At 43.1% G+C, this 27,859-nt stretch overlaps 3 protein-coding genes across 3 annotated transcripts in view; 1 reads left to right on the plus strand and 2 right to left on the minus strand.

Moving 5' to 3' along the window:
* Positions 1 to 1,023: 1,023 nt before the first annotated feature.
* On the plus strand, positions 1,024 to 1,966 carry T265_14593 (hypothetical protein; the record flags this gene model as incomplete). The annotated part of the gene is made up of 2 exons (XM_009174344.1): positions 1,024 to 1,112; positions 1,651 to 1,966. Coding segments are annotated over 2 exons (405 nt in total), but the record flags the coding sequence as incomplete, so codon positions are not given.
* A 6,865-nt stretch (positions 1,967 to 8,831) lies between these two features.
* T265_08512 (hypothetical protein) lies at positions 8,832 to 10,689 on the minus strand (the record flags this gene model as incomplete). The annotated part of the gene is made up of 3 exons (XM_009174333.1): positions 8,832 to 9,278; positions 10,385 to 10,580; positions 10,655 to 10,689. 3 exons carry the CDS (start codon positions 10,687 to 10,689, stop codon positions 8,832 to 8,834), a joined length of 678 nt encoding a protein of 225 aa, XP_009172597.1.
* A 2,402-nt stretch (positions 10,690 to 13,091) lies between these two features.
* The window catches only part of T265_08513 (hypothetical protein), a gene marked incomplete at both ends in the record, with an annotated part of 17,293 nt that continues 2,525 nt past the window's right edge, over positions 13,092 to 27,859 (minus strand). The window contains 5 exons of the mRNA XM_009174334.1: positions 13,092 to 13,272; positions 13,890 to 14,017; positions 17,402 to 17,686; positions 21,678 to 21,962; positions 26,221 to 26,530. Coding sequence (XP_009172598.1) covers positions 13,092 to 13,272; positions 13,890 to 14,017; positions 17,402 to 17,686; positions 21,678 to 21,962; positions 26,221 to 26,530 — 1,189 coding nt within the window. The remainder of the gene's footprint in view (positions 13,273 to 13,889; positions 14,018 to 17,401; positions 17,687 to 21,677; positions 21,963 to 26,220; positions 26,531 to 27,859) is intronic.

Here is a 27,859-nt window from a genome sequence, read left to right on the forward strand (position 1 = left end):
GTGACGTCGCTGCTTTTCAAATAGTACCCGATATAACAACGACTTCGTCGCTCACAGTTCATAGCAGCACTCAGTGCTGAAGGACTGGTGTTGGGACTTTGTATGTGAGCTCGTTTTCATGGGTCGCACCAACGCGTCATCCATGAACAGTGGCTTCCAGTGAACATCAGTTTGTGCTGGTGACAGATATTCTTGTTGCTGGAAACAAAAATGTCACGATAGGCTTTGACTTGACGTCATACACATCCGGGAAGCAAGTGAAGAGCATCAAACCCAAACACGATTTGGTGGTTTAGGTTAACTCGCACGCGTTACACTAGGCGGACAACTGATAGTCAGCGTTAGAGACGTATGACATAGAGGCGGACAGGACTGTTAACGCGGAACGACAAACTGATCTCGATATGGATGTGAAAACCCGCCGTTTTAGCTTGTAGATACCAGTGGCGTTTCTATAGCATCAACAATACGCATGGGGTAAACCTAACTAAGCTCAAATTTTAGGTTGAAGTGCATTAATTTTGTTTTCTCCTCAGTCTCAGCTAACGAACTGAATCTCCCTGAAACTCCCGCAGAACGATTAGTGAACATGAAATATGAGTAAATAATATGCCAGACAGCTGCGTCCAGGTCAGTGCATCTGGGGATTTTCGTGGAGGACATAATCATGTCGACTTAAAAAGGAAGTTCCCAGAAAGAAAGTCATGGATGTCCTCCTCGAGGGAACTTGCAGGTAGACAAATCTGTTTGATGACAACAGAAATAATAACACTGTTATAAGTGGAATATACAAGAATATTTATGTCCCGACAATATATATTCTGACAGTTAAAAAGAGTTTGAAAATAGTGTGGTCTCTTAAAACTTGTGCTAGCTGATCACTCCCACTCAGCTTGTTTGAGCAATTCTAAGAACTCCGGATCAACGAAAGCTGACCCAAAAACTAGCAGGGTGATTTCATTATTTCTGATCGTTTGTTAGATCCTTATACATTTCTGTTCACATAAACGTCTTTTGTTTTAGAAATGGCGTGACTTGCTTGACCGGGATAATACTGGCGTTGTCACATTGAATGAGTTCTGCCAAACACTTGGACTGAGGCCAGCCTCCATGTGAGTATGGTTATGAATGACTGTCACCGTGTCCATCCTGCTTGTAACTTATCGCTTACCATCTGCGGAAAACATTGTTTTGTGCTAGAAAATTTGCCAAATTCTTCCCCAGGGACCACTCAATATCATCTCCTGCAATCGAACCATGACTTGATGAACAACGAAGTCGTTTACGTATTCCGAATGCATACACGATCAGAAGCTTCATGTAGCGGCTCACAGAATTCGTGACAAAATCTGAAATGTTTGAAATCATGTGCCTTGTAGATTGATGGTGAAGTTGCTAGACAGAATTTGGAAAGAGCTTACTTCAGGACTGAGTTCGCATAGGTGAAAAAAATGAACGGAAATCAGATGTGATTCTGTTGACCAAATAGTCAGGTTCAAGGCAGCATCACACTGAAATATAATTCGTCCGCAGCACAACTGAAGGTGATTTTCTATTATCTTCAGTTTGACGCTTACTGTCTAAAGAGTTAGGTAGCAAAATATTAAGAAGTAAAACGTAATCGCCAACACCTTTCTCCTTTATTTGTAGCCATCCTCAGCGTCAAATGCTGGTCAGACAAGTACCCCTAAACCGTTCCCAAATTCGTGTAGTTATGGCCACTATGTCGAGAGCCATGCAAGAGCAGATTGGTGAAGATGTCTGCTGGATGACAAGGGATTGCAAAACTAGTAATGAACAACTTGCGGATCGAATAAAGAAGCATTTGGACAAGCGATTTGGGCGCACCTGGCAAGTTGTTATCTGTCAAGGTTCAAGCTGGGCCAGTTTTACACACCTTCCTGAGACAGCTTTTTTCTTCCAGTTGGATAAGAATGTCTATCTGATATGGAAGACGCCCGACTAGTGGAGTGGTTTTACACGATTTTACTGCTCTCGGGGTTTGCAAACTTTGGTTTATTCAATATTATCATTTGTCCCAATCCACCTATTTTGGATTGAATAGACAACGTGACACCACTGTCCCGCAAAACAGTGCCCTTATTGTACCGTTTATTAGGATCACGTGTTGCTGATTTTGTGCAAGCTGCAATTGTGTCACTCACCTCTGTAATAGAATTGTTGTTCTACTCAGTGGTACAATGCATTCGATGGTACCAGCTTTCGATAGCTTAGCACCTGAATACGGCTTGTGACTGACAGACAGACAACAGCATCTGTCACTCACACACGAGGTAGCAATGCAGCGATTTGAGTTCGACTAACTTAGAGAACGAACCGAGTGCACTGCTACTGCCACCAATGAAGTTCATGAAGTTCGTAAACCATCAAATTACACGAAATTCTTTATTTCTGTTTCGCCCAAAATATGTCCACGTATTGAAGCAGTAAGGCTGAAAATGCAGAATTCATAAAATTAGTAATGCTCCGAGAAATATCACTCTAGTTAGATTCATTCTCTCATCAAATTTAACTTCGAAAAATCTGTAAAAATTTGGCAGTGCGACTCGCTGTTCAAAACAGTCTAAGCATACCTTATAGCTAAACGCACCTGTTTGCAGCTGAGGAGAAAATGAGTGTCCCAGACAATCAATCAATACTGATTAATTTTTTGATGGATTATCAAAGTTAGTGAACAGCGAGCGAGTTACAAGCAAGTAAGCTGGAAAACCTATTCACTTGTTAACCATCTTTGGGCAGTACCAGATAACGATGATGCACATCCATCCGAACACCTGAACAGCTGCTAGTTGCACAACAGTTTGTGCAGAATCGCTTCAGTTTCACTGGTTCATTCGTCAGGGAGGCCAGTCAGCTTTTTCATTGACCACTGTGTCTACCTTGCCTTAGTATATCGGTGTTTGGCAGTGAACGCTTTCTGGGTGTCAAGAGGGCATTTAGCCTTCAAGGAAGCGCTGAATCACGGTATGAAGTCTCCAAGTACTTTCAACCCACACTCATCTGTGAAACACTGTTCAACGATAAACGTTCGTTTACTTTGACGAATAGTATATTCTAAGAACTGGTCGACTGCTCAGGTTCATTTAGTAATGTCAGTTTAGCTGGTTTCTTGTCTCGTTTGAGGATGTTAATCAGCAAATCGCAGACCTATTTTTCGAATGCATGACAGTTTTATTCACTGTAGCAAACTAAATATATTTCCGTTCGCGCTATTTTGCTCAGCTGCGTTGTTTCATATCTGAGATAAACAAAGTAGGGTATCAATCCTGCAACAAATCACCCTTGGATTTGGCAACTATCTAGTCAAAACAGTGCTTGAGCACTTATAAATCGCTTGGGGTATTGGGTTTTCTAACGGACACCATGAATTAAAATGACATTTGACTCAGCTTTCCATCAGTTTGATTCACTGAATGCTAGAACATCAGATACCAATCGTTCTGACTCCTTGTCCAGACGTTGCCTAATATGGCAAGCTAGTTCCTAAATCGGTTTGAACATAGACACCATTGGTTTCACTGATAGTCATAGCAAACCTAAGATCCTGAAGTTCATTTTTGGACTTCAAGTTTGACAGCATCTACGAGAATATAGCATATCAGAGGAATGTCCTGAAGCAGGTAGATATTCAGAACAACCAGGCGTCTATCGCTTTATGGCACTCTGCTTTTTTGGAGGTAAAATTGTCATCCATGAACGATAAGCATACGTCAGACTTGATCGCATATGAACGAATCTATGTGAATAACCGTGGTTTGGGTGCCTGTCGCTGACACTGACGGTCTTGAGATTAACTGAATTGTGGGATCATTCATTAGGCCGATGTTAGGGAGCCAAAAAGCGAACTCGGTGGTTTAGTGTAGTAGTCCTGATATTCGAAATGACATATTAAGACCCTGTAATCATGATTTCCAAGGCCAAGCCAATTCGGACCTATGGGTTGCTTTAATTTGGCCTTTTTCTGAGAACTTAACTAAACCTGAAAGACCCAAAACTGTCAAGCCAGCGGCCATTCTGGTTCAAACTGTAAAATTTATCAGAAGGAAACACTGGTTTAATTTGGAAAAATATATTTGAAGAACACGTATTCAGGTCTTAGTTTGTGCCCATTCAAATCAATTTACCACACTTTGCCCGAAAGATGCGAAAGGCTAGTGGACTCATTGTGAACTGACGATCAAAAGGAATACACGGTCGAAGAACTTCAACAATCCTGATTGTTGTTGACTGATAGCGCCCATGAGACACAACCTGTGTTCGCGGATGTTCTGCTGTTTATTTTTTCCTCATCAACAATCACTCAGTCCTTTGTCCTCACCACCGACAGCGAAATCAGTGGCAGCTTCAATGCAGTACAACCGCAAAGTTTATTGAATTTCATTAAAGATCGCTCAATCAAAAATGGGGTCGCCTCTGCGATCAGCGGAACTGAGAAGTCTGCAGGTCGTCCACAATCTGAGAACTGGAGTTGTTTGGTAATTGATCAGGTTAGCTGTCAGTCTGTTTGCCGAGCATGACAATGCATTTGCAAACGTTTCGTCACCACTAGAGGAGATATTTTTAGTGCGCTGTTTGTTGGGTGAGCTGGAGATGTGTAGGCTGATGCCATCGTAGGCAGATGCTGAGAGTTAGAAGAGTAGTGTTTGGTTCTGAAACAGGGGCCTTAATTGTAGAATGTGTCCAGCAACAAATCTGTGGTGGTTTGATCATGTATTAGGTATGTGGAATCATCGTTCGCCAAACATGGCCTTCCAAACGCACAAACTTCACTGACACTGATTGGTCGCGATAACTTATAATAACTCCGGCCATACGTAGGGTGTCACATACCCTCTTCCTGAACCGCACCTAAAACAGCCAACCTTCCCTTAATCTTCCAATCTATGCCGCTAAAGTAAATGCTGTCCACTCCGTAGTTCGCGCTATTCTGATAGAGGTATGCGGACCAACATTCATCTCTCCCGACAATGATTCAAACGCACCGCAGTTGATGGTGCCGAATGTCTTGAGTGACTGGATGGCCAACGCTATTATGCTAATCACCTCCTGACATAATCACTTAGTCCGGTAGAAAAATTCATGCTTATCCCTCGTAGTGTTTAGTTCAATCGCTGACAGAAATTTTACCTAACCTGTTGGTCTTCTTTTCCTTCTGACTTCGACGGTTGGTTTGCACGTCATTAGCCGACCATCGCGTTGTTGTCCAGTCGCAACATTCTTGAATTCATTTCAGAAATGTGTGTCATCTGCCTGGTAGCTGAGGCACTGAAGGTGCTGTTTGGCCTTATCCTTCGAAAGTTGACTCCCGGGAGAGAGTTGGTCTTCTTTTCCTTCTGACTTCGACGGTTGGTTTGCACGTCATTAGCCGACCATCGCGTTGTTGTCCAGTCGCAACATTCTTGAATTCATTTCAGAAATGTGTGTCATCTGCCTGGTAGCTGAGGCACTGAAGGTGCTGTTTGGCCTTATCCTTCGAAAGTTGACTCTACACCGGGAGAGACGAATCCGTGAAAATCAAGGTGGGTCCCGTCCCTCAAAAAAATACATCATAATCTCACGCTCCATCTGACTGCGATACAGTGCCACTGCTTCAAGCAACCAAAAATACTTGTCTTCTTTGACATTTAATTTGCATTAACCCTGTGGACCGTCAAGCATTGTGGAACTGCGTGTAGAGTAAAAGTGTTACCGTTAATTTTTTGCTCCCATTAAGGCCCTGTGCGCCAACTCCCGCGAACGTGTAAATATTTTTGGGAAACTCTCACTTGAGTTCACCATATCGAGTGGTGTCAGACAAGGACCGTCTACTTTCACCTTTCCACGTCAACCTTTTCGGGCAACCACACAGAGTGTGGAGATGGGCTATAGGGTTAAATCATGAATTCGCGGTGAAGTATGAGAGCCATTTTCTAGAAAACTCAGCTGTGCTTGTCACTGCCTTGTCCTAGGGTGGTTACCCCGAGACGGGATACATCAGTAGTTAGAAACATTGTCAGACATGGATCACTTACGTACTCAACAGTGCTCACGCGTCCAACCTGTTGCTTTCAATGCATAGCTCCCCCCCCCCATCTCCCGAACATAAAGTTCGCTGACAACTCTGTATATACGCATTAATTATACACCACCTACCGCGTGTAGTGCATTGCCATTTACCCCACATCCCCAAATCACTGGTGAACGAAACTATGACAGCCAAAATCACAGTAAGACAAGTAAGCAGCTTTTTTACAGCTGATCTTGATAGTGGTTTTATATGGATCCATACGGTATTCCAGAGACAGTTTCTGAAATAAACGATGCGTGAGGTTTCAGGTTAAGGTTCCAACTAGCGAATTTTTGTCACCAGAAATCATCAACGACCCATGAGCGTCCAATTCGATCTGATTCGGTCAAACATTTATTTCACTGGAACTCAGGTTTGGTTATGTTCGTCACCATCTTTCCGGGAGTTGGGACGAAATACTCAAGCAAACCATAGGCAACGTAGGGCCGATATTTTATTGATGGTAAGGTTTGATCATCTTAATGAGGGACACTACTTCACACTTTTAATCGGCGGCCTAATTGAATATAGCAGCAGCCTTTGCCTTCATTCGGACCCGTTGTGAATTTCCCACCCACGCCAAATTAGTCGATAAATTTGATGGGCTGTGTTTACCCGGGAACCGAGCAGTGTATGGACTCATCGAATATTCTTGGTCGTTTGTTTCCAAGTTTCATCCTACTGCTACCTTGCAAGTAGTCCATGTTTGCGTGATCGGTTTCGACAGCCGCGGGCGTAAGAGCACTTTGCAGTCAGGTGTCTCGGTGTCAGTTTGAGGAAAGTGCACGCAGCATAACGGTAAGATGACCGTAAAGACGACGATAAAATAACACAGAGAGGGAAATATGTGTGACTGATAGCGACGCTCCAGAAAGAATTCGTTCTCAAAGGACAGATATTAGAAATGCAATCAGATTACTTCAAAATCCTAACTGAACTAGAGAGGTGTCAGCATTCGAAAAAAATGAGTGGCCTAAGTTTGCTTATTTATGACAACACCCGACACAGAACAATATGCCTGAACGAAGCAACGGGCCAGTATTCCTCTCAAACCGGTTCATATGACACGATTTAAAATCAGCCGCATGCGTCATGAAAACAACAAAAGATTTGACACAGTACCTCACCTTACGGGGTGTCGTTACCATTATCTAACAAAATCATCGGATATCTCTGAGCAAATGTCTGTCAAAGTTCAACTACTTGACACTGGCGACAGAAGCTACAGTGGCATAAAGGACATCATCTTTTTCGAAAAGATCAAATGGTGGCCATCACAAGTTTCGAAATCGCATGTTAGTATGAATGCAGAACTTCGAATGGCTGCTAGCTGTATACGGGCCCAGGATGTTTCGAAGCTTCCACCGATACCGTAAATGATGGGCAGTTCTCTTATACTGTTCAAGATGAGCATCATGATCGTCGATGAGACGACTCATTGGATCGATGGAAACCAAACGAACAAACGTCTCGTTGAGAGTGAGATACTGGGTCCACCCATAAGCCAACGAACCTTCGGTAGATGTAACAACCTGCAGAAATCAATACCATTTTTGCTTGAGGGCAACAGACAGATGATCCGCCAACCGTCTGCCGAAGATCTCGATAACCCCGACAAGACTGTGGATGGGCACATCCTAACAGAGCAGTGTACGTCAGCTGGCTCGTCGTCTAGCAGACTGGATTCCATGAGATGAGGGCTGAATCCGGAGGGTGTGTGGCACCTATATGGCGTTCACGGATATTATCGTAGAGAAAGGTATATATGAAGTGAAGATCTCCACTCGAACAAATGTAATGTGAAAAGAAACCAAAAACGTGAAAATGTTCCTTTCCGTTAAAACTGTTAGCTCAACACGGTATATCCTGCCGTTTCTTTCAGCTGATCCCGGCATTTCCACGGTACATTTTGTGATGGATAGGGTACACGACATGAAGAGTGCTCCTTCTTGGGTTGCGGTCTACTGGGTAGGCTAAGGACATCATCACGAGCATTTTAGTAACCTAAGAGTCATCCAAATACCCAATAGTTCTTTTGGAATGGGGTAAGCCAGGAAAAGTAAGCAATGCAAACATCGAGACTGGTAGATATTTTGACCTAAATCCGATTTGTGTTCAACAGGGCATGAATCTCCTAAATTGCAATGAGCTAGTAAGCGCCGATCGTAAAAATCACTGATGCGAGTAAAGCTACAAACAATGTGTTATTCGGCATGAAAGCATGCAATGCACCGCCATCACCTCCCTCCATAAATTTAAGCTTAACAAACTGGTATACTGTTTCGAATCACTAGATAGAACAACAAACAAAACGTCTTGGCGCTAGACAACATCCCGAATCGAACGATATTTGGGAACGATCGAAAGTTCAAAGATGTGTTCGGACAAACATACAGAACTCCTAATAGAACTGCAACTGACGGCCGATGATGCCATGTGGTTCAGTGTGAGTAGGTTCGAATGATCATCTTGGCCTGCTCGTGAAATGAAGAAAATCCCAAAACTAGCGAAAGTATAAATGGATGTGACTTGCGAGTCCAATGATGGTCGTATTAGGGCAAAAGTATTTTCTCAAAAGCAGGCGTTTTAGCACAACGTGTGACACTGATTAGCGCACCGAAGTTCATGTACGGGAGACACTGACGACCTTGCCCTCCTCAGTAAGTGGCAACATATCCACGTTCCCCGCGGGTAACTTTCCGCTGAGGAACCGTAGCAACCCACACCCCATCTGTTCAGTGAAAACGAAAGATAGTGCGCACAATTATTGTACTGAATACGTTTCACTCGAAATCCAAGAGGTGTAGTCAAATTTTAGACCCAATCGATCCATAGTATACGGGAAATATTCGGGAAGCCATGGGGACGTGCAGGTCAGAATATATGAAGTTTTGGGATTAGCGCCTTCAGAATCTTCCAATTTCGTCCAGGATAGACCGGTAAAGGAGGATGAGGTTCTTTGCCTCGAACAGGATATTTGTCCTCGAGGAGTCGGAAGGATAGAAGTGAAGTGGATTGGATTGTTTTTGTCTGATTTATAAAATATTGGTGCGGGTATATAAAGTTTGGTACGGTGGATATGTACAGGTAGGTCGTAGAATGAAGGATGCCCTAGAAGGCGCCGGAGCCAAAGTGGAGGTTCGGAATTGAGTTTGGTTTGGCTTGGTTGCAAAACGACAGGAGCGATTCCGGTATCAACAAGGCGTGAACTCTGAAAATTAAAAATATCGATATCTGGCGATGAGTGCATGCGATCTTAACGAATGGCTAATACACGATAACGCATGAATAACATGAATATTCTTTGAAAGGACTTAGTAAAGTTTACCACCTTTACTAAAATCCATTCGACATGTCGAATCTTTCAGACAGAAAAGGCTGAATCTTTTTGTCTACCCGAGAACACGATAGTTTCGCAGTTCGGTGGACCTGTCTTTAAAGTCAAATAACTGCAAAGCATCCGTTGCAGTATTTAAACAAAGTGAAATCCAAGTCTATTGCTACTAGATTCGTCTGTATGCGTCAGAGAACGCGGACTGTTCAATATTCAACTATGTATCTGCAAGCCCCGAGAGGATTATTTCACCGCCAAGATACGTTTAGGCACATTGCCATGGCAATAGCACCTCTAGCGACGAGACGTTAAACGCTGAGCGCTAGTCGAAATTAATTATTCAGTACATCCAGCTCTCCAAAAGCGACTCTCCCGGGTACCACACGAAAACAGACTTGCGCTGACCAGAACACTCACGTGAGGCAAACATTCGATCAGCAAAGAAAGTCAGTTGACAGTCGGCGAAACTTGCCAGTCTTCGGAAATCATACAGATGCAGACGAATTGCAGAAGGGGTGAAAAGACGAAAAACGGAAATCACTCTGTTATAGGCCACCGGCTAAATGGTTCAAATAGAGATGAACTACTAGAAGTGTTACATTTTCAGGAGAACCATAACAGTGCCAAGGAAGTAGACAATCGCTGAAATAGGTCTGATCGCCATATATATATATATATATATATATATATATATATAGTTNACTATAAGCAAACCAAAATGCTGGCATAATCGGAAATGCCAAACCAAATCGTCAAATGTTCTCCTCACTCGGTCATGACGGACTTGTCATCAGAAGAACGGTTTCAGGTAAGTGACAGCAAAATGTAAAATGCCTGGTACCCTCAATACAACCGGAAAAGCAGAAATGGATGGCAGATTGGTGTATTTAATTATACGGGACCCAAAACTATGTTGCCTGCATAAACATTTCCTCATGACGCCCTCAGGGATACTTCATTTTGGAAAACTCAGAACTGCTCACCTGTAGTAATTCTCCAACAATTGCGCACCCCTCATGCAGCAGATAAAGTTCAGGGAGGCCACGAAACGTGCTGTTCGTTTGCATCTCGATTAGACTGGACTTCATGGTGTTAGGGACAAGCGAGCGATGACTCACATACTTTTGCAGCACAACAGTTCCATCAGCTTTAGACCTTCGTGGAGCACCTTCGGGTAATCTGCCTCAAAAAAAACAATGGTAATGATAAGCATCGCAGTAATAATAACAGGGCCAATCTCTTTACCTGCATACAACCTTCTGAAGCCCATTTTCACCGCATCAATCATCGAATTGAAATAGTTTCTACGTGGTTTTGTATGCAAATCGAGCTGTTTTAAAAATTTACCTCTTCGTAATTCTCACTAGGAACCGGAGAATTACCTAGCCTTGAGCTTGTACAGTACACAAGTAGCAACCTAAATATCAGACGATCGACTTTTGACAAAACCTGATGAATCACGATCAGGACGGAAAGCGTGGTAGATTGCTTTTACAGGTTCGACCCCTTATTTATAACCACTACTCATAATTGCTTGACTGTTCATTGAAATTCACTACATTTTCATACACGTACACTTTTATACATGTATCGCGATATCTCGAATATCGTAGCGATTGAAACATGAGGCGGCCTGGTGCAGCACATTCAGTTGCCTGAGAACATCACAAACGAGAGATTCTGCTGGGTTCCAAGTGAGTCTCTCGAAAAACCAAATTAGTTTGCAAATGAGTGTATATTCGCTAATTTCGTGCAACTTGGTTTCTAGTAGAACATAAGGTTGACGGAAACCCGGGGACTGCGCCTAACTGATGAGCCCCAAACAGGGCGAAACCGGTCGTGGGCTGTCGACGGATTTTCAGCAACCTTATGAGTAGTACATCAATATATTTTCGTTTGAACAGTGGTCATTTCGTCTAAACCCGACGATTCCCGTTTATCCACACCAAAGTGAGACATATGAACGCGATCACTCATTGAGTAATTATTAGCTTTCCAACTTTGGAAACATTCAAAGAAATAGAAGACCTTGAAGGCCCTGATGGTGACGGGGTCATGCACCTGCACCCTAGACGATTCACCTGTTTCAGACCTACACTGGTAAGTAGCATACGACCTGTTTCGGATAACTCGGTACATCATGCCTAGTGATTCGACCGAACCGACCTGGCAGACTGGACAAGTTTTTACTAATCATGTGGACCGAGCATTTCGTCCGCCCCGTTTTGTGGCGAATGCACAGGTACCTAGACGTGAAAACCGACGTTCGTAGAGCAAACAAGTACAAGGATAACCATGGAAACACCGCGACTTGGTACGTCAATGTTGATACTGTCGTTGAGCAATCATTTCGAACGTATTTTCAGCTAGGCTACACTGGAATTAGACAGACAGTCAAGCAACCACTAGTTTCCCCGGTAAATGTCACGTTTGGTCGTGGAACGACTGGTATCAATTCACAGTTGGATGAAATAAATATGACATTATCGTGTTAGCTGTCCCTGGTCCACGTAATGAATAGAAGTGAATTAACGATAAATTGGTACCTATGTTATCAATATATACATATGTAAGTATATATGTATATGTACAGCCTCACGTTAGACGTTATTATGTTTTGTAATCATATATATGTATCACTTATAAAAGATGTCCAGAGTACTGTTCAACCAAAAACGATAAAGAACGATTTCGAAGCGGCAGGTTAAAGGCTGGACTTCCTCCAAGAGAACCAATTCTTCATGTGAGAATAGAAAACAAAGTAACCAACAAACCGTTCTTTTATTCGTCTGGAGGCAGTACTTTCTCTGCTCTCACAATCCACATCAATAGAATCACCAAATGACATTTTGTGTAATGCACACTTTAATCGCCGAATTCAGCCCCATTTCCTGAAGGATCTGAGATCATCGCATAGAACAGCAAATTGCCAAAGACCTCCTTGTTATCCAACCTTTTCACTGTGATAGAGTTCGCCAAGCTACCATCGTATGACCAATTTAACTGGGAACTTCAACACAAATTACCACAGCGGCTGTGAACCAAACGCCACTCGAGATTTCGTTGAAATTGTGCGAGGAGGAAAGCCGCTGGTCGCAACTCCGTCAATCAATAGGGGGTGAATAAAGGTAAACAAGAACTTAGACAGGTGAACTAAGTTACCATTGCACCAGTTGGTTGAAAAATCCCGCTGCTGAGGCAGCCTACAGGGGTACTTGGGCGGGTCGTGGAGTGTGCAGTCGAGTAGACAGAGAAAAGATGTTTGTTTACCACAAAGGCCAACCCCCAGTTGAATGGTCCCAGTCACGATGACCTATGTCTGAAAGCACACATCAAGTGGTGGGTAACATCACTAAGACCACACTTAAAAATTCATTTCACGTTGTCTAAGATATCAGGTCACTGCGCTTGTAGAAATAACTTTCGTACTTTTGGTGGTGTGCATGTCAGAGTGGCATTGTTTCGGCGACAAGCAACAAAAGAAAAAAGGAAGGCAATTGCTCGTGCACTAGAGGCGCAACTTTAAAACTTTAAACGTATCACAACCTAATTATCGCAGCGACCACGAAGAAATTCAGATGTGATGGTAGTTACTTGCTTATCTTCGCTGCATCAGTGGTCCGGCATACCTGCACTACAACTTCTAATGAAAACGTCCTTTCATGGGAACGAGTCATCGGCCGGTGTAAACTACTCAATGTTTCCCTTTAGGGGATGGCATAAAGACAATAAAGTCAGGCGAACTGCGTTTGCATTCTTCGCATATTTCAAAATCCAGCTTTTCTGTCCGAAAAATAAGTCCACAGGAACATGCAACTGTTCCGCCGTTTCTACAGCTACCAACCAACTGAACAAAAAGGTCAGACTTTCCCTAGGATATTAGGATCATAAATCCAAACAAGAAAGCAGTCAAGCAGATGACGATACACAGATGATTCTCCTGAAGAGTTACGTCCTTTTCATTCCCAACGAAAAATATGGGATTACGGTGGGGACTCCAAAAAAATGATAATACGAGTAACACGCCGGTGAAAAATAGGTTAGGTAAACATTCGTGGAGCTCGGAAAGGAAGTGAAATAAGACAGTTTAGTAAAAAGTGGGTTACCCATATTTCGGACGCAAATTAGCCACCTGATTTCAAAGTATTTTGTGAATAAACCAGAATGAGGAATCTGGACAAGAGACAGTCATTAGCCTGACAGAGGAGTTTGTAAGAAATTTAGAACCAAGCACATAGCAGACCATAAACCAGAATGAGGAATCTGGACAAGAGACAGTCATTAGCCTGACAGAGGAGTTTGTAAGAAATTTAGAACCAAGCACCATAGCAGACCAAGAGAATCAACATCCAAACCGTATACGCTGGACCCAACTGACTCGTCTTTGTTTAAACTGTACGATAGCCTGATCCAAACGACCTAGGCTTTGTTGTAACCGTATACGCGACGGAATAAAACATAGGATGCAACAACAGAAAAAAAGCCTACCTATATCCAACATGCAGATGTTCATTTAGCGCGAAGGTGCCCACAGGAAAGCGTACATTGTTGGCGCATAAGGTGAATGGTTTGTTCAAACAAACAGCGAGGAACTGCTGGTACATCCGCCATGGGGGCTAAACGGTTCGGAAGGAATGGTGATATACTGGACATTTAAATCTAATAGATGTTGCAACCCAAAGTGACAGTGACGCAACACACGTAGGAATTAAACTTTCAAAAACTAGCTTGCCGAGCAACCATTTTTGTACTATGACCGAATCATCTACGAATGAATCTCAGAAGCTGGAGAATGGCCGATAGCAACCAAAGGATTGAAGAACGAAGATAAAAAGGGAAATTCTTCCCTAGTACCGCAGTTCCTTCATCAACCATTAGAGTTCAAGCTATTTAGAAAAGCCTGCTCGAAAATATCTTTACTGGATGGACACCACGGCGACAGTGGTACGGCAAGCTGACAGCATGCAATCCGTCTTGTCGTTACTACAGTATTTTGCGAAGCACACGGGGAGCGTGTGTGAAGTCTTCTTATTAAATAATTTTGTGCAAAACAGTCACATGATTGCCGTTTGTATCAGCAGGCATAGGTAATAGACAAAGCAGAAGCTGTGTCCATTTATCCGACTGCCCAGTCCATCGGGGTCTTACCAAGTTAGACATTCTGTTGCAGTGTCTATTTGAATCCGGATTTTCGAAGATCACACCTCACACTACTGCCATGAACAGTACATAAGTGTGATACTTGCCCCACCCACCCCTCGAAGCATAACTGTACCACAATATGATGAGGAAGATGTGGTGTTACAATGCAACATGAAGATCGTTACCGACATCGTCTGTGCCAAAATGATAAACAGGTAATCTCCCTGGACAGAGGACACAACGAGGGATGGTGCATTTCCGCACTTTCTCTTCGGGGATGGTGGGTTATGGTGACTTGCGGCTTCTGTATAAAAGTGGTCACCCCCTCCCCAGAAGAGGCTCCTCCTATGGGGGCTCACAGTATTTATTGTCAGGGGTCGATGATATGCTGAAAACTATCAATATTATCTTGCCTGCACGCGCGAACCTATTGTGGTTTACCCATGTAACTTGTGTGTAACACATGCACAGTGTGGTATCATCATCATCTGGTCACAGCTAGAGTGACCAGCGGTATTCGGTCGGTTTCTATGGATAAGCATGACCTATATCAGTGGTTGAAGGTGTAAAAACATGAGCGTTGGGCTAGGAATCTAATAATACTCCTTTTTTCGATCGCCTCACCACAATTGAGACTCATAACCTTTTTGATTTAACGTTAACGTTAAAGGCATTCCAGATTAATGCTGGTGTTGACGAAGGAAGACTTAGAGAAATTCAGGGCAACAACAAGTGGTAATTAATTGTTGTACATACAACTTCCGACCATACAAGGCCCTCAATGGTTTAAAATATTGACGGCGAGCGGAGTTCTACTCACTACTGAACTACAGTAGGACCTTACATATTACAGAAGCACATGAAGGCGTAATTGTTGGGCAGTTGATGTTAATGAAAATATCATAGCCTAATGTACAGAGCACTTGGTTGATAGCTATCCTCATCGTTGTCCCGAACGCATCAGTCGGGTAAGTGAATCACAGCGACAGTAGATCAGAAGGTTGGCTGTGTAGTGTACATTTACACTTACAAGCATAGAAGCATATAGGTCCTTAGCATGTGACAGGAAACAATGGAACTTCTCTCCTTACCAAGACTACATTCATATAATCCGGATACGGGTACACGGACCTACGTACCGACCGTCAGAGTACTGCTGAATGAAAATAACTAATAAATGTATTGTCCAGCTGTAGTACACTTACGGTTCCTAGCTGTCATGCAACCCGAAGGACGCACGAGGACTGGGATACTGTCAGGTCGCCTAAACCCAGACAGGGGAAGTCGAGATGTAGAGGTAGAATTCGAACTACGGGTCTTTCTCGCTCTAATTACTGAGCATACTGACACAAGCGAAGCGGTGTGCTACTGTTGTGCACACACCGTAGATGTGAACCTTCCCCGAGATAGAAGCGCGTTTGGTGCACATTCCTATTCCTAAAGATGTATGTTAAGATGTATGTTAAGATTTTACGGTTCAATTTGCAAGATAGACTACGAACAAAATGGTTTCAGTACGTTGGGACTTCAATGTAGACTCCGGTGTCTTTCGTGGCAAAAAGTAGAAGGATATCAGGGACGGAAATCCGAAGAGTTACCATGACGATGCAACTGACCGACACCTTGATCGCTGCCAGCGCAAAGCTAGTGCATGGCTTCACTTCTACCATAGCTCACCATATTAAGTCTTTCCTTTGTTAGGGCCTCCTATCTCAAGCCACTGGAATACATACAATGTACGACAAGGTCAGTTGGCTAGGCTTGCAACTGCAACAGAGACTTTTTCTGACTCCTACTTTATTAAACAGAGCACGGTTTATCCGCACCTTAGGCGCTTCCTGGAAAAACTGTTCAAAGTGCGAATGAGATTAAAGAGCTAACCAGTGGGTTGCACAGGAAAACACACCAGAACACAAATCAAGTTCTCTCATGTGGAATCTCTTTATATGGTGGCAGGAATACTCCAGTACAGGAAGGAGACGACGGCCCACAGATCATCTGTTCGTCTAACAACCGCACAGATCGGTGATGGTGTTCCCACTTTGCTGCAAAGCATATCAGATGTGGTTCTACAAAAAACACAATGCAGCGCATAGATGTGGATAGTTCCGTATACAGGAACACGCCCCCTATCGCCTAATGGAACACCAAAGTCAGTTTTATTCCCTAATCGGTTTATTTGCCAACTTACCAGAGTTTGTGGTGAGACCTATATTCCTAGGAGAATATGGAGCTTGAAATTAGAGTGAAACAGCATTTATGCACATGACAGTACAGTACAGGACCCGAACCCAACCCCCATTTTACCACCGACGAAGTCCACAAGGCAGCTGGCAAGAACATGTCATCACAGGGAGATATATCTGAGTAAATCTCTGTTAGTTAGGTCAGTTGCAGAACTAGACAACTGTCCGGTTGGAAGAAAGAACCTAATTTGATATATGATGCATATAGTTGGTCTATTAAACACTGTCCGTGAAAAACTGTTATACAGTCAGGTTAAAAGCATGTCATGTACTCGCTAAGAAGTATGTCGGGTATTGAAACTATCAAATGAAACTGGTAAACTGGAAGTAGCTCAAAATGAACGCAATGAAAATCATGGTGGTTATTTTGAAACTGATTCAAAACGAAATTAACTAGTCCAAGTGACTTTATGCAGTGTATTGCACTCATCCAAATGACGGCTTTATTTAGCAAACTAGGGAAGTAGTATTTCAATACCTCGAAACGGCTAATTTCGGTGGGTGTCTGGGTAGCAGAGAGTAATAGGAATGAAAACACCGATCACTTTAGTGAGTAACAAAGGGATTCACTACAGAGGGAAGTTACCAATAGGAAAGTAAAATTCAGATTACCTTTCCCTTCAAAGCGGCGCGGTAGAATTTCTGCGCTGCGGTGGTATATTCCTGTGTTCGACCCAAAAGTATGAGGCCTGAGTAAGAAGCTGGGAGAGACTCAGCAATATACAATTTCGGGATCGTGTTGGATAGGCTTGTAGGTGGATTCATTCCATCCGGCAAATGAGAGAATGTATAGACCGGACTTTGGCTGAATGTTCCTGTCGAGGACGCATCGTCGATCAGTTTGCACAAATGTGGAAGACAGTCTTTTATCGACAGATGAACTCCATCATCTGCGCACTGCCAAAAATTTGAAGCAAAATATTATCAGGCTAATGAAAGTCAGAATGAAAACGGAACTATCAGTGAGAAGGGTTCTTTGAAACTCGTGAGCCGAAAGCAAAATCAGCCTAACAACCCGCTAGAAGGGTTTTAAAGACAAGAAAGGTAGTTTTTGCATAATCTAGTCACATGCATATTGAAGGCATACAAGGCAATGCTCATTCATGGGCGCGAAAAATAAAAACTCTGAATTAACCTTTTCATGGCCAGAAGAAATAAACTATAACCATCGACACCGCATTGCACGAAGTTTTGCAATCAGTATAACCCAGTTTGTGACCAAACCCACCATTCTGACATGGCTGTATGGCTTGAGCATTGCTGTAATGACTTTGTTGCACAATGTATGACCATACCAGAAAAGCTACAGAACAAGGAGCAGGGAGCTTCCGAGCCACGAACACACGTGTGAAGGGCCGATCTTGGGACAAAGTGATGTTGTCCTTCGCTATGGAATGGTGCAGTTAATACGATGTTCCTTCAAGGTGACCAGTATGTCTACAGTTAAGAGAAAAGCAATGTTGCTTTCTCCACGAGAAAGGGACATTGGAGAATATTGATCCTAAAAACAGCATGCTACGATTGCCCAACAGTTGACCACCACAACGGTGGAATTATCCAGCACGGTTGAGTATGATTAGATTTTACCCAAAGTCCTATGCGGCTCCAAAAGCATCTGCCTTGCGTGGTAACAGCACCCATGACTTACTCCCACACCAGCAGCTTAGGATAGTCCCAAATAGTCAAGCTGGTGAGGCCGTTGGGCTATTGGGTACTGGAAAAGTTCCCAAGGCAAACCGCTGCGTTTTACGCCAGAATTCCGAACCAAATGTCCAAGGTATGGTACCTCAACCAATCCCCTCCTCCACCTGGGTAACCAGTGAGTAACACCCGTCCTTCCTGCAGTTCCCTCATCTATCCAACTAATCCATTGTTGCTCACTCAGCTGCCAGTCACCTAAAACCTGCTTTGTTTTAAAACCACCACCCAGTAAAATTATCCTTTTACAAAACTCAGATCTGATCCACTTTGCAGCTTAAAATGTCTGCACTTTCTATGAAACTGGGCAACAGGAATCCTGTGCTAAAAATTCGCTTTCCCTTTCTATTGATAAAGGCTATATCCCAGAAAAACGCGCATAAACCGCATTTCGGACGTGTACCTTAAATTGTTTGGAACGAGCGCAGATGTATAATCATTCACTCTTCAGACAGCTGGCAATATTGAAGTAAAGGCAGCACGCATAGCGCAGAGGTTTGACCTAGTACTAAGGCTGTAAACGCTTTTTTGACTTAGGCTCCAGTACACAGCAGTCTCTGCGCCAGTTCTCAACTAACCTCCGCTGACCTGCCAAATCAGACAATGAATGTGGTATCACTGTGGACGCTAGGAAGACTCGGCTGGAGAGGAACTGCAGGCGTTTGTTCCTGTGATACCATACTGCAGTCCCCAAAAATCTGTCAAAAAACTCCCCACACAAAGAAAACCTCACCTTCGACAACCATTTGCACATCGATTTGTTTTTCACTGAGACTTACCTGGAACCCAGCTGAATCTCTCATTTATGATGTTTTTTTTTCAAGGGAAAACTCAGCCTATTACTTCAAATCTACGAGTGTTTATTAGCTAATAAACGGTAGTATTTGCCGCTCTTTGCGCGCCTCACGGGATGTTCAAAGAAGTACGCCTTTGATTGGTCCACTGCCTGCTTGGTTCTGCGGTGCTTGACGTTGGTCGGCTTTTGTTTATCCGAGGTTGTTAATTATTTCCAACAGTAGTAAGTAAGCGTGGCCATCTGAATCACGGAGTTAGTCTGCACCCTGAAGCTCCACTGAATGACGGAGAAGAACTTTCTCAAGTGCGTATCACTAATGACAGACAGTTTTATCGGCCTGCAAAAGTGCTAGTCTCTGTTGAAGTTCGATGTTGCTGGGTAGCCCCACACAGCGAAATTTAAAGAATGATTTTGGTCAATTATGAAATCAGACAGCATTTAGGTCACTTAAGTTATGTTAACAGATGTCAAGTAGCGTTCATATCCGGCCTCATCTCTCGTCGCGTCAACATCCTGCAAACGTCCCCAGTTGAAACTTCACTTGCGAGCTAAAATCTCAGACGCTTCACAAAGTGGGAGCTTTTATGCCATCAAGAAATACAACTTCAGACAATTTCGGCATTCTTTACAGTTGCCGGTAAATTCCATTTTCATACGTCATACTCTCGGACAATGTCCTCTTGGCCTACCTGCCTCCCTGAAACTTCTTCTTAACGTAAACACACATTCGATTGTGAAGGAAGGTTAATCACCTCCCAAAGACCCATTCCTCTTTGGCGGCCTACCTTCAGGAAGTCTACTTTGTACAGTGTACAAAAGGAGCTCGCTGTGCCCAAACGGTAATTTTGATGGATTAATGGTCCGACTAACCTAAGATCGATTGAATAGCCTGAATTGCTTTCAATGGACTCTCTCGTCATCACGAAACGAGGGTCCCAAACGTGTGTCTAGCTGTCCATAGACATGAGTGAACTGGCTCTCACGCATATTTCACTCCACAACGGTGTTGATGTGGAAGGTGAATCATGCACAGTAACTCACACCAAGGGCAAATGAAACTAGGATGCAGTGGACAGGGAATATAAGAATGGAGGGAGCTGTTCGCTGGTTCTATACGCAAGTGATTGATAGGTCACCGCCTTTGAAATTTTACGATGAAAATGATGAACAAACTTTTTGAGGGACGCTGATTTGAAAGTGGTCACTATGGAGTATGGCTGCTCTACTTCAAGTGTAGAACAAACTATCACCAACGTCAGGATAAACAAGAATCAAGTATCAAAAACTAGATATCAATGAAATTGAAGTTGGACACCGTCTGCACTGTACATCGTGCTTGATTTGTTAGACTGCTAAATACAGTCTGCGGAACTAAACCGGATCTTTGTTCTCCAGAACAGTTCATCCATACATCAGGCGTTTCAATTCAACATGCTCGATGATACCATGGTCGTTGTTAATGCTTTATTTTTCAACATAATCCTGACTATTAAAGCCTTTCAAGCCTGACAACTATTGTTAGGATGACCATAGAAAAAGGGATCATGCCACAAGGAATACCGCAAGAAGGACCATACAATTCATACAATTCATACAATTCAAGCTTCGCATTGCAGTAGAGCTTCCTCAGTATGTAGGTTCAGTAGCTGAAAAGTTCTTCGGAAATACTTCGTAGATGGTTAGTTTCCAAAACACCGATTCTTGTTCACCAGGAAATCGTTCGGGTTACAAAAAGTGAGTGAAAAAAGTCAACTAGCATTGAAGAAGTATAGGTATGTGGATAGCAGAAAACAGATCGTCCTTGAATGGGTGTTGGTCGCCAAGCTAGGCAAGGCAGCGCAACCGAGACACGGAAATTCAGTGATATCACCACTGAGTAGTGAAGGCCGAAACAAACTTTGTACAACTATGTACTTCCATTGAAAAATGGTACTTCCATTGAAGAATGTGTCCAGCACCAGAAGCNTGCATATAGTTGGTCTATTAAACACTGTCGGTGAAAAACTGTTAAACAGTCAGATATTTAAAGGTGAGGTTAAAAGCATATCATGTACTCGCTAAGAAGTATATCGGTCATTGAAACTATCAAATGAAACTGGTAAACTGGAAGTAGCTCAAAATGAACGCAATGAAAATCATGGTGGTTATTTTGAAACTGATTCAAGACGAAATTAACTAGTCCAAGTGACTTAATGCAGTGTATTGCACTCATCCAAATGATGGCTTTATTTAGCAAACTAAGGAAGTAGTGTTTCAATACCTCGAAACGGCTATTTTCGGTGGGTGTCTGGGTAGCAGAGAGTAATAGGAATAAAAACACCGATCACTTTAGTGAGTAACAGAGGGATTCACTACAGAGGGAAGTTACCAATAGGAAAGTAAAATTCAGATTACCTTTCCCTTCAAAGCGGCGCGGTAGAATTTCTGCGCTGCGGTGGTATATTCCTGTGTTCGACCCAAAAGTATGAGGCCTGAGTAAGAAGCTGGGAGAGACTCAGCAATATACAATTTCGGGATCGTGTTGGATAGGCTTGTAGGTGGATTCATTCCATCCGGCAAATGAGAGAATGTATAGACCGGACTTTGGCTGAATGTTCCTGTCGAGGACGCATCGTCGATCAGTTTGCACAAATGTGGAAGACAGTCTTTTATCGACAGATGAACTCCATCATCTGCGCACTGCCAAAAATTTGAAGCAAAATATTATCAGGCTAATGAAAGTCAGAATGAAAACGGAACTATCAGTGAGAAGGGTTCTTTGAAACTCGTGAGCCGAAAGCAAAATCAGCCTAACAACCCGCTAGAAGGGTTTTAAAGACAAGAAAGGTAGTTTTTGCATAATCTAGTCACATGCATATTGAAGGCATACAAGGCAATGCTCATTCATGGGCGCGAAAAATAAACACTCTGAATTAACCTTTTCATGGCCAGAAGAAATAAACTATCACCATCGACACCGCATTGCACGAAGTTTTGCAATCAGTATAACCCAGTTTGTGACCAAACCCACTGTTAATTACGTGACGTAATTATTTGTTTCCCTATTCCTCAGACTAGTTCATCACCCTTCCGTGACTGCTTAAGTTTCAAGACTGAACCGTTCTATTTTATACAAAGCCGACTCTACCACAACCATTTCTATAGACGATTTGTTTACATTTATCCATGGACTTGTTGAAATTTTGTTCCACTTTGAACTGAACAATTTTCCCGCTTAATTTGTCCGATAGCACGCTGCCCTTCGTGTGCCATCCTGTGTTGCTAACTGCCCAAGGTTCAATCTAGCCGTAAGCCTTTCTTTAACTCTCCTCATGATTTACTGTTAATTTCCTGCAGAACCACGGTCTACCTATCTGTACTGTCTGCCCAAGTCCAATTCAATATATTGTTCACTGCCCAATTGCGACTACTGAACAAACGCAGGTGAAGTTCTTAGAATTCGGTTTCGCCGCAATTACTACTGACCGTCCGTTGGTGAATTAGACTACACGTTACTTGTCAGATAGGACACCTAGATCGTGCGTTTAGGCTAAGTAACCTATTCCTTGCTTTGAGATCACGGCCTTAGCACAGGATCGTACACCCACCATTCTGACATGGCTGTATGGCTTCAGCGTTGCTGTGATGACTTTGTTGCACAATGTATGACCATACCAGAAAAGCTACAAAACAAGGAGCAGGGAGCTTCCGAGCCACGAACACACGTGTGAAGGGCCGATCTTGGGACAAAGTGATGTTGTCCTTCGCTATGGAATGATGCAGTTAATACGATGTTCCTTCAAGGTGGCCAGTATGTCTACAGTTAAGAGAAAAGCAATGTTGCTTTCTCCACGAGAAAAGGACATTGCAGAATATTGATCCTAAAAATAGCATGCTACGATTGACCAACGGTTGACCACCACAACGGTGGAATTATCCAGCACGGTTGAGTATGATTAGATTTTACCCAAAGTCCTATTCGGCTCCAAAAGCATCTGCCTTGCGTGGTAACAGCACCCATGCCTTAGTCCCACACCAGCAGCTTAGGATAGTCCCAAATAGTCAAGCTGGTGAGGCCGTTGGGCTATTGGGTACTGGAAAAGTTCCCAAGGCAAACCGCTGCGTTTTACGCCAGAATTCCGAACCAAATGTCCAAGGTATGGTACCTCAACCAATCCCCTCCTCCACCTGGGTAACCAGTGAGTAACACCCGTCCTTCCTGCAGTTCCCTCATCTATCCAACTAATCCATTGTTGCTCACTCAGCTGTCAGTCACCTAAAACCTGCTTTGTTTTAAAACCACCGCCCAGTAAAATTATCCTTTTACAAAACTCAGATCTGATCCACGTTGCAGCTTAAAATGTCTGCACTTTCTATGAAACTGGGCAACAGGAATCCTGTGCTGAAAATTCGCTTTCCCTTTCTATTGATAAAGGCTATGTCCCAGAAAAACGCTCATAAACCCCACTTCGGACGTGTACCTTAAATTGTTTGGAACCAGCGCAGATATATAATCATTTCCTCTTCAGATAGCTGGCAATATTGAAGTAAAGGCAGCACGCATAGCGCAGAGGTTTGACCTAGTACTAAGGCTGTAAACGCTTTTTTGACTTAGGCTCCAGTACACAGCAGTCTCTGCGCCAGTTCTCAACTAACCTCCGCTGACCTGCCAAATCAGACAGTGAATGTGGTATCACTGTGGACGCTAGGAAGACTCGGCTGGAGAGGAACTGCAGGCGTTTGTTCCTGTGATACCATACTGCAGTCCCCAAAAATCTGTCAAAAAACTCTCCACACAAAGAAAACCTCACCTTCGACAACCATTTGCACATCGATTTGCTTTTCAGTGAGACTTACCTGGAACCCAGCTGAATCTCTCATTTATGTGTTTTTTTTCAAGGGAAAACTCAGCCTATTACCTCAAATCTACGAGTGTTTATTAGCTAATAAACGGTAGTATTTGCCGCTCTTTGCGCGTCTCACGGGATGTTCAAAGAAGTACGCCTTTGACTGGTCCACTGCCTGCTTGGTTCTGCGGTGCTTGACGTTGGTCGGCTTTTGTTTATCCGAGGTTGTTAATTATTTCCAACAGTAGTAAGTAAGCGTGGCCATCTGAATCACGGAGTTAGTCTGCACCCTGAAGCTCCATTGAATGACGGAGAAGAACTTTCTCAAGTGCGTATCACTAATGACAGACAGTTTTATCGGCCTGCAAAAGTGCTAGTCTCTGTTGAAGTTCGATGTTGCTGGGTAGCCCTACACAGCGAAATTTAAAGAATGATTTTGGTCAATTATGAAATCAGACAGCATTTAGGTCACTTAAGTTATGTTAACAGATGTCAAGTAGCGTTCATATCCGGTCTCATCCCTCGTCGCGTCAACATCCTGCAAACGTCCCCAGTTGAAACTTCACTTGCGAGCTGAAATCTCAGACGCTTCACAAAGTGGGAGCTTTTATGCCATCAAGAAATACAACTTCAGACAATTTCGGCATTCTTTACAGTTGCCGGTAAATTCCATTTTCATACGTCATACTCTCGGACAATGTCCTCTTGGCCTACCTGCCTCCCTGAAACTTCTTCTTAACGTAAACACACATTCGATTGTGAAGGAAGGTTAATCACCTCCCAAAGACCCATTCCTCTCTGGCGGCCTACCTTCAGGAAGTCTACTTTGTACAGTGTACAAAAGGAGCTCGCTGTGCCCAAACGGTAATTTTGATGGATTAATGGTCCGACTAACCTAAGATCGATTGAATAGCCTGAATTGCTTTTTCAGGAAGTTTTGTACAGTGTACAAAAGGAGCTCGCTGTGCCCAAACGGTAATTTTGATGGATTAATGGTCCGACTAACCTAAGATCGATCGATTAGCCTGAATTGCTTTCAATGGACTCTCTCGTCATCACGAAACGAGGGTCCCAAACGTGTGTCTAGCTGTCCATAGACATGAGTGAGCTGGCTCTCACGCATATTTCACTCCACAACGGTGTTGATGTGGAAGGTGAATCATGCACAGTAACTCACACCAAAGGCAAATGAAACTAGGATGCAGTGGACAGGGAATATAAGAATGGAGGGAGCTGTTCGCGGGTTCTATACGCAAGTGATTGATAGGTCACTGCCTTTGAAATTTTACGATGAAAATGATGAACAAATTTTGTGAGGGACGCTGATATGAAAATGGTCACTATAGAGTATGGGTGCTCTACTTCAAGTCTAGAACAAACTAAACAAGAATCAAGTATCAAAAACTAGATATCAATGAAATTGAAGTTAAACACCGTCTGCATTGAATATCGTGCTTGATTTGTTAGACTGCTAAATACAGTCTGCGGAACTAAACCGGATCTTTGTTCTCCAGAACAATTCATCCATACATCAGGCGTTTCAATTCAACATGCTCGATGATACCATGGTCGTTGTTAATGCTTTCTTTTTCAACATAATCCTGACTATTAAAGCCTTTCAAGCCTGACAACTATTGTTAGGATGACCATAGAAAAAGGGATCATGCCACAAGGAATACCGCAAGAAGGACCATACAATTCATACAATTCATACAATTCAAGCTTCGCATTGCAGTAGAGCTTCCTCAGTATGTAGGTTCAGTAGCTGAAAAGTTCTTCGGAAATACTTCGTAGATGGTTAGTTTCCAAAACACCGATTCTTGTTCACCAGGAAGTCGTTCAGGTTATAAAAAGTGAGTGAAAAAAGTCAACTAGCATTGAAGAAGTATAGGTATGTGGATAGCAGAAAACAGATCGTCCCTGAATGGGTGTTGGTCGCCAAGCTAGGCAAGGCAGCGCAACCGAGACGCCGAAATTCAGTGATATCACCACTGAGTAGTGAAGGCCAAAACAAACTTTGTACAGCAGAACAGAGCATACATCTGAGCCGAAGTAACCAGAGAAATTACGGCAAAATCTGATCACTTGCGTGAACTTTTTAACAACCATACCTTGGGTCGAAGGAGCTTCAGGGCTTCCAACTTTGAAAGAGCATGGCCCCAAACGGATAGACCAGCAGGCTTATCCACAACAACAAAATGTTCATTGACAGCAACAATTCGCTTGAAAAGATGGTCAGCCAGTTCTGACGCATCGGTCCAGTGGGTTTTCAGAAGATAAGGGTTGGAGCTATCTTGCGTGGACTGAACAGCACCGACGGAGTAACAGCGATCGATTGCACTTCGGTAGCTAAGTCTGAACACTGATAAAATACGAATTCTGTATAACTCAGCCGAAATAATCATCCGTACTGGACTGTATCTAGAAAAAAAAAACGAAAACACATTAACTACTTGCGCGGCACAGTGGACCACTAGGTTAGGCTGGGAAATGATGTAAAATCAATCCTGCAAATAATATGGAGGTTCAGCTGTGCTTACTTCATTGTTTTGCACTTTTTCCATTGCTTTTTACTCCCAAATGTTTCCTTTTTTCTTGCACTTAGTCCCTACTCGTTCCCGTTTCTTACCGACATTTGCTTGGATGTTCTCAGATTGCTCCTCATATTCTCATTGGGTGTCTGGCAGTGAAGCAAAACCGTGAACTACTGGTGTATTACTGTCAGCGATGATGGTGTTTCATTCAGAACCTTTTGGACACCCTGTAAATCTGGATAAGACCGGAAATATAGCCCAAAGGAAAGTGCATACGAACGGTGGATCAATAAGCTGTTTCACTCGCCGTCTCACTTAGACGATCTTGTGATGGTAAGTTAATAACAGCTTTGGTCCGCTTAGGCCAGCAGTTATGGAAATTCACTTCAGACACCATGGTCGTCTAAGGGTCGAAATGGGAACAACCGGATAATTGTACCAGACTGTATTCGTTCGCGTAAACTTGCGGCCCGTGGTGCTGGCATACATGCCTACCCCCAAGAGAGGAACCATGGAAGAGAGTAAGGAAAAGAGCAAGCTCCACACTCACGTTGAAAATACCTTTATTGCGTATGCCATTCCGTACAACCGCTTTGTATGCTCAGCTCTAACCACATTTATGGATATCTGTTTCAAACCATTGATTTAGGCGATAATAAGTCAACCAGTGGCGTGGAACCCATACGACGACTCACATTAGGACAATCTTAGCGAAGCCCAAAAATTAGCACCAGGAATTATCCGGCTTCTGCACCTGACACTCAACCATACACAGAATTTCATAGTAGTATGGTCCAAATTTTGCCCGATGAAATATCGCAGATGTTTTGTGGTTGAAACTCTGAAGTGAGCCTTATTGGATGTGCCATTCTGCTAAATCAGGCTTGGGTTATTTCAATCACTATATGACAGCACTTTTAAAAAAGTTCTGGTTACATACCTATGGAATATCACTTCTGAATTATGGACAGAGTTCCATATTTTTTACTGTCTCTAAACACGGGATACTTAGTGTAGAATTCAACGAGCGACAACGGGACACCGCAGGAGTAGAGAGTGAACAGCAGCTCCGTACTACAGAACTATCGATGGGTCCATCAAAAACGTACGTTATATGCATTCTTTAATGTACCTTTATATGTCTCCCGAATGTTTTTTTGCATTCCATCCTTACCGTGAACTCCATTTAACAAGGTGACGAAAACGAAGGGCCGTT

The sequence above is a fragment of the Opisthorchis viverrini genome (assembly GCF_000715545.1).
Source record: "Opisthorchis viverrini unplaced genomic scaffold opera_v5_222, whole genome shotgun sequence".
Lineage (NCBI taxonomy): Eukaryota > Metazoa > Platyhelminthes > Trematoda > Opisthorchiida > Opisthorchiidae > Opisthorchis > Opisthorchis viverrini.